Below are 7,687 nucleotides of genomic sequence, written 5' to 3'. Positions count from 1 at the left end.
GAGTGTGACACACGTATATTTGTGTGATGATCCCCTTCTGCCCCGTACGCTCTATGGAAGCAGAGCCAAACTTGGCCAATAAGTTTAGTGAACCGTTCACGGACACGCGGAAATTAGCGACCAACTTGGCCAATAAGCGAACAACTGCCTCTCCATCCTCCCTCAAGACCCCCCCTCTCTCCTTCCTCTCCAAGAAAAGTAGAGCCAAACCAAACCAGCAACAAACTCCGCCACGCCGCCTGCGCCCCCCACACGCCCACGCCGCCGCCTCCTCTTCCCCCTTCGCGAGCGCCGGCGGAGGGCCGCGGAGCGCGACGATGGTGCTGCCATTGATGAAGCTCGGCCTGCTCGCGTTCCGGACGCTGAGCAAGCCCGTCGCCAATAAACTCAAGCGCAACGCCGGCATCCACCCCAGGTTCCGCGGGTTCATCATCGACGTCGCGCAGGTGACGTTCCGTCAGTCCATCCCCCATATTATTAACTCTCCCGCGCCTTTGATCCTGCTGTCTGGAAGTACGGTTTGCATGCTTGGGCGTGTGGGATATTTGGCGATTTAGGTCTATGAGAATGGCATCAATCACTCTCACTGTTGTTTGGGGAGGAATTTGACTCCTGTGAACGCCAATGTAGTTTGATTCAGATTGTTGGTGCAACCTTATCTGACGCCAAAAGTTCTTTAATGTGGACTCATAGTCTCATAGTAGTTCTTTGAGATTCTGAATGCTGGTGTTAATATCACAAAAGGAATATCTAAGCGATGACAGTTTACAGTGATTCCTTATAGTCTTACATATCAGGTTAGAATGCTCATGGAACACTGTGTGAACAACATATGTCAATGATCACCATCAAAATGTCATGTTACTTTTTGCTGACAGTGAAAGGACTTATGTATATGCTATTGATGTGGATAGAGCGTATGTGTCACGAAGGAAATAGATGTGAAGTAGGATTATTGATGATGATGATGCGCAATCCTTGTGGAACACTTGAAAGAATTTCTCGGTTGAGATTTACTCATACAAGATCTGAATAACATTTTTGCTTACAGTTGTCAGTTTATTAATCTGTTCAAAGAAATATAAATTTGGATGCGCTGCGGTTCTCTTGTATAGAGTACTCCACAATCTTGGCTTCAGTCTGGACCATATAATACATTATGTGAATGTGATTGCTGTACTGACAAGGTGTATGCCACACTATGTTCAGGCAAACCATCGTTTAGCAACAAACATGCAGAGGCGACTTATTGGACGTGCAACTGACATTCACATTCGGCCCCTGAATGAAGAGAAAGCTATTCAAGCTGCTACAGATCTTCTTGGTGAACTGTTCGTTTTCTCGGTAAGTACTCCGGGCATGAATGGACTGTGGAGTTATTAACAGCTTTCCATAATGCATAGGGAAGAACTAAAAACACAACAATTCAAGAATCTGCTTTCTGCTGTCATTAACTGTCCTAGATTTTCAGACCCCTACGAATACTTGATGATTGTATGATGGCAGATGATTACAACTGACATGGACTCCCACGTAATTTCTCAGGTTGCTTGTGGTGCAATAATCTTTGAGGTTCATAGAAGTGGCAAGTCAGAAGCCAGAAAAGAAGAGGCCCGTAAGAAGGCACTGGAGGTAAGACGACTGGTTCATGGTCAGATCGGTTGTGGTCCTGTTTTCTTTTTATTTTGCATCACTCTCTGGTACTCGTCGACTGGACGTTTTTTCACTTTTTATAAAATGGTTGTGCATCACGTGATGCAGAAGCCGGGATATCCCCCTCTTTGGAAAAAAAAAAGATGATTGGTTCAAATTGTTCTCACTGAGAGATGACAGTTTTTCACACTTCCACATTTCAATGGAAAACATGATATTTCTAGGATATATCACACGAGCAAGTACATGACAGGAAGTGTTAATCTGTGTTGTGGACTCTACTTACTCTCTAGAATTCATATTTATCTCGATAATTAACTGTTAATTTTATCCTGCACTTTACATATCAAGAGACAAAACAGATCGCTGACAGTTAATTCGGACCATGCCCTACATACAAATACAATCTTCTTGTCAAGAGTTGTGCAGAGATGATCATCCCCTTTCCATGTTTGAAAATGGCAGGAAATAAAGGAAAAGATGGAGGAGCTCGAGAGGGAAAAGCAGATGATGAAGCTGAGGGTGGCCGAGGTAGAGCGGGTGACCGGGATAGGGGGAGGGTGGCCGTGGGTTCTTCCAAGGGCCTTCACCTCCGGCCCTGCCCAGGCAGAGCCAGAGTCAGCGGAGGCTCAGCAACCCACGGCTGCTTAGCTGACGACGCCAGATGCAGATCGCCTCCTCTCTAGGCAGTTCCTTGAATGATTGATTCCATCGCGTTGGAAACCCAGCGCTGAGATTTGTGTAGCGCGTGTTGTGAATAGTGTGTCCCGAGATGTTTGGTCTGAATTGGAGCTGTCGATGGAGGATGATATATTCCTTTTTTTTTACATCAGAGGATGGTATGTTCCTGCTAGTAATGAGGTGCCTGGAATTGTAGTTACTTCGTGTTCAGACTTCAGAGTTATACTGATCTTAGAGAGCAATCAAGGTAGCCACTCATGTGGTAATTCCTTCTGGCATGAAAGTGATTTTTAAAGGACTCCGGTGTCAGACTATTAGCAGAACACGGAACGAACATTGAGAAAGTTCGTCAGGAAGCTCGTTTCTCACTCAGGCCATGTTTGGAATATCGTTTCCCCGAGCAATACACCTGTAAATAATACAGGTCTCCCTCTCGTCGTTTATAAGTTACACATGTAAATTAAATACAAATGTATTTAAATACACCCAATCCAAACACGCCCTCAAGAGTGGGTATGAACCACCAAGAGAACGTATTCTGGCGAGGGGAAATGCACAATAATAATGATTGGGGTCCTTTGAAACAAGTCTCTTCGTATTGCATATCATTATTTACTGCATTTACACTAAACACTGACAAAATAACCTTGTACTACCACCTAGAGAACGAGCAAATTTAGAGCTTCAAAGCCGCACAACTTCTTTTTTTGAAAAAAGACAAAAAGATAAACATCATGGTACAATTAAGAAGGAACGTCGGCCCTTGCGTGGCTGTCGGACAAAACCCTGTTAACACTAGTCGAACTCTAGAACAACCTTGCCAGGCACAAGCCTTTTCTCCTTGGCCAAATGAGCTTCTTTTACTTGGCTGATAGGAAAAGTCTTCTCCACCGGTATCTGTAGCTTTCCAGCTCCAGAAAGCCTCCGGATCTCATGGAGACCGTCAGGATCGGCTCTCATGTACGTCCACCAGTACTCTGAAATTATATTAGATTGGATAGGAACAGCATTTGTTAAGAACAACATCTTACACGGATGATGGAATATATGTATGCTACCTAGTAGTGTTTGTAACACTATGACAACCAAATCCTAGTAGTGTTTGTAATAACTCAACTAAAGAAAGCACTTTGTATTTCTTGCTTATTTTTTGTTGCTCAAACAGCATTTCCAACAGATGGCCAGTCACCACAACATAATCTAGAGTAATTAAATAGGTTCCCTCGGACATAACAAGTTCCAAAAACGAATCACACAAACAGATAAAAATAGACATGCCAACGGAGCATTACCTATTCCATGAGAACAACGATACTGCATCTGTTTCTTTAGTAAAGTGGCGGTAGCAGCAGGAAGTCCCACATATAATCCGTATCTGTCTGCTAGTGAAGCTGCTTCTCCCTAATCATGTAAAAGGAAAGGCGATAAGGAAAAGGAGAAACAAAAGGAAAACACGGAAAGATCAAACGTGCAGATTGATTACCTGAAGGGTCATATAATGCCCGCCTCTTCTCAGAAGATTGATGCCGGTTCTTTCAGTTTCAGCTATTCCTATTGTATCTAACACGGCATCAAACTTTCCTGTAACCGTTGATTCAGTATCCTGTAGTGTACAATGTAAAACATAAAAATCATGGAGCAAATGGTTTTCAAGGCTAGGAATTTCTTGAAAAGAGAATCAAAATATATGAGAGGGTAGCTGCTTAACTATTTCATCAAACTGCATAGAAGATTATTTACCCCTGACACAATGTTCTTTCATGCTTTCTCAGATATGGAAAATAGCTAACAATTGCAGAATGTTATGCTATATTTATACAGCAGTTCACAAAGACACATGGAGTTGCACAATAGCTCAAGCTCACATACAGAACTACTGGCACAAGGGCATGGTCGATAGATCTGCAAGTATTGCCGTATTGCAATTTTGCAAGGAAAGAAATAGTAGTAACAATAGATCTAAGTAAAGCCACTCTCTACGTACTAGCCACGTCCTGCTAAACTACTTTGCTACAACAGCTAGCAGTCCCTTGTGTTCTTCATCACAGAGCAAAGTGGAGTGGAAAAAAGGTAATTCTAGGTTACCATTTTTTTCATTATGCATCAATTTACCAGCTCTTATGGCAATAAAACTACAGTGTGATAGATAAAAGCAACAGAAATGAAATGTTGTGTCTTGAGTACCATATTAATATACATAACTACCCATTATATATCACTCCAATTCTGCTAAGACAAAGAATGGTAATTGTACGGTGAAAATATACACAAAACAGAGACATCCATGACTTCCCTATGTTGTTGAGGTCAAAATAATGAAAGGTCAAGAGACTTCACTGCATCACTATGGATAATGACAAGGGTTCTGACTTCTGAAGGATTTTTACCTCAGTGGCGTAATCGATAGCCTTTTCAGCTCCAGCTGCCAAAACTTGCTCAATACTTTGGGATCCACAGGTAGCTGAAACACTACACCCTGCAGCTACTGCAAGCTGAACAGCAGAAAGCCCAACTGCTCCTCCTCCACCAAGCACAAGTACTCTTTGCCTAAAATAAAAATTGATTGTGCCCAGTTCATAACAATGGAAAAATAAACTTTAATATGCTGGTATTAAATCAGGAACAATATGATGGTTGCTCACAATGACAAGCAGCTGGCCTAACTAACAGATTAGTTTTCTGAACAATCTAAAGAGAAGTGCAACGTTCCAGGCTTCCTGCAGAGTTGTCGAGTACACTCTACAAACCGAGAGGAAGTGTAGTGCAAAATATAACAGATATTCCTAAAACTTTACATGAACTAACTTTTGACAGTAACATGCTTCCAGCTGGCTGCTGACTACGCAAAATGGGAGGAGCACAAATATAACTGCGAAAGAAAATTCAGCATAATTCAGAAACCATCTAATGCATACTACCTAGATCATGAAGATAGCAGTTAATGGTGACCATATTAGCAATATTCATTAAATCAACCAACGTGCGACCAAACAGCAACAAAGGCAACTTGTCAAACTGTGGTGTGCAATAGGACATACCCTTCAGAAATTCCAGCAGTACCATGTAAAGCACGCCACGCAGTCAACGCAGCAAACGGAATTGCACTGGCCTCCTGTAACGTAACAAAAATTAGCTCTCGCTGTTTGTAAGGAGCCTTTTCGCAAGCAGGCAATCAAACTAAGCACTATGTCTTCAGTCATCAACTTAAGAAAAAATAAAATTCTTCTCTCCATTACCAAATATAAGGAATAACAGACATTTTGCTGGAACTACCAGATGTACACCCTTGAAATTGATATTTTTTTAAATCATATATTGGAAACTGAAACAGGGTATGCCCAAAACTTGATTAAATTGTCATAGTAAAACTGTTGAGTAATCTAGGAGGACAAACTGAAAATAATCCTGAAATTAGACTTGTGAAGAAGTAGTAGAAGAATGCAAAGAATAGGATTTCAGTGAACTCCTACCACATGAGTGAGCGTAGATGGTTTAGAAGTAAGCTCATCCTGTGAAAGTACTGCATAATCAGCACATGTCCCTCTAATGGCTGTTGGATGCAAGGCACCAAACACTTCTTGCCCAATAGAAAATGACGACACAGAAGTCCCTGTAGCTGCGACTTCACCACTGATGTCCCGACCAATGATGAGAGGTAGGAGTGGCTCGAATATGGAACGGCCATAACCAGCCCGCATCTAAAGAAAAAACAGTACTTTACCAAGTAAATACCACAACAATTAGCAGCAGAATGATATAATCTGAAAAGCAGATTCATTTATAATGAGAACACACGTCAAATGCGATTTGGGGGCAAAATGCATATAACTTCAATGTTTGTTATAATACTGATCTTTCATCCACATAGAAGCAATCCTCACACCGTTCAGTGGCAACGGCACGACGAGTTAGTGATCGACCAATAAATTCCTACGATGCGATCGGTTCAGATAACACAGGCGCCCAACGACCCAAGCCAATCCTGATCCCCCAGCATGTCAGAAACAAAGGGAAACGACTGTTTCACCAGGCCAGGGAGTTCCACTAGGTCCCAAGGTGGGGAGGGGGTGTCCAAAATGGGGGGAGTGCTCACTCGCAGGTCGAGGGGGTTGATGGAGACGGCGCGCGCGCGCACGAGCACCTCCCCGGGCCTCAGATCGGGCGCGGGCACCCCCTGCCTCACCTCCAGCACCTCCGGCCCGCCGAACCGCGGCACCACCACCTCGCGGCCGCTCTTCGCCGCCGCCGCCGTCGACACCGGCCGCGGCCCCGGGATCCGGCGGCGAGCCCTGGCCACCGCCCTCCACCACATCTCGGCGAGGTCACGCGGGGTACTGGGGTCGTAGGCCTCGTGACCTAATGACGGAGGCGGGAGACGGCCCTGCGGGTGAGAGGCGACAATGGCGACTCACACCCCTGCTCGGTTGGGCGACCGGAGAAGAGAAGGAGACGGACGGGGAGGCGGGGGCGGAGGGTTAAGTATAATCGAGCCTCGTGGGCGTGTGACATGTGGGGACGGGGCGAGGGAGGCTTTACGTGTCCTCACGCGGGCAGACGTGGCTCGAGGGGAATTCGAGCTCGCGGCGACGGTGGACGCACGGGCGAGGTGGGTGCGATGTGTCCAGCTCCCAGCCAGGGGTCCCGGCGTCGGAGGATGGAGAGATCTCGTACGTCCGTCCCGGTATCGATGATGTAAAACGTGCGTGGGAGGATGTAAAACGTGCGAAAGCAATATCGGAGTTGAGTGATTCAGAAGAGGTTTGTGACATCTAAGAGCAAGTCTAGTAGAGCCTTTCAAATTCTCAAACCCTTAAAAATAACTGTTTTTTTACAGTTTTCGTCGAAAAAAAACGATGGACTAGAACCCCTAAACCCTCAAACCCGTAAAAAAAATTAGAGGTCCAACTCTCAAACTGTTTCTCAACCTGTAGAAGTGAGGGTTGGGAGGAAAAACTTCCCCCAACCCGCACTCCTGTTCCACCCTCGCGCGGGAGGGATTTCATCCCGCCTCTCGGCTCCTCCCGCCGCCTCTCCGCCATGGAGGCCTCCCCCGCCGCCGCGCCACCGCCCGCCGCCCCGCCTGCCCCGCCCGCCGCCGTCGCCGAACCTCCTCCCGCCGCGCACGAGGTGTTCGAGGAAATGGCAACCCCATCCTCGTTCATGGACCTCCTCCAAGACACGGAGGTGGACCTCGGGGCTCCGCCTCTAGAACCCTTTAGGATTGGTGACGACTTGGAGGAAGATGAGGAGGATGAAGGGGATGACGAGGAGGAAGTGGCCAAGATAGGGGAGGAGGCATTCACCGCCGCTTCCCGCCCACACGTGCGGTCGACAAACTACACCGAAGCGGAAG

The 7,687-nt window shown here is 45.8% G+C and overlaps 2 protein-coding genes across 2 annotated transcripts; one reads left to right on the top strand and one right to left on the bottom strand.

Annotated features, from left to right (window-relative positions):
* Positions 1-209: 209 nt before the first annotated feature.
* LOC123444431 (OPA3-like protein) lies at positions 210-2,617 on the top strand. Its single transcript, XM_045121135.1, has 4 exons — positions 210-446; positions 1,210-1,344; positions 1,546-1,632; positions 2,119-2,617. Exons 1-4 carry the CDS (start codon positions 318-320, stop codon positions 2,302-2,304), a joined length of 537 nt encoding a protein of 178 aa, XP_044977070.1. The 5' UTR covers positions 210-317; the 3' UTR covers positions 2,305-2,617.
* A 294-nt stretch (positions 2,618-2,911) lies between these two features.
* On the bottom strand, positions 2,912-6,800 carry LOC123444430 (reticulon-4-interacting protein 1, mitochondrial). The gene is made up of 7 exons (XM_045121134.1): positions 6,428-6,800; positions 5,805-6,032; positions 5,373-5,446; positions 4,722-4,881; positions 3,818-3,937; positions 3,627-3,735; positions 2,912-3,311 (listed from the first exon to the last, which is right to left on the bottom strand). The coding sequence occupies exons 1-7, from the start codon at positions 6,644-6,646 to the stop codon at positions 3,130-3,132; spliced, it is 1,092 nt and encodes a 363-aa protein (XP_044977069.1). The 5' UTR covers positions 6,647-6,800; the 3' UTR covers positions 2,912-3,129.
* Positions 6,801-7,687: the final 887 nt, after the last annotated feature.

Source organism: Hordeum vulgare, chromosome 3H (genome assembly GCF_904849725.1).
Source record: "Hordeum vulgare subsp. vulgare chromosome 3H, MorexV3_pseudomolecules_assembly, whole genome shotgun sequence".
NCBI lineage: Eukaryota > Viridiplantae > Streptophyta > Magnoliopsida > Poales > Poaceae > Hordeum > Hordeum vulgare.
The sequence above is the reverse complement of the archived record's forward strand: the minus strand, read 5'-3'. Positions and strand labels throughout refer to the sequence as shown.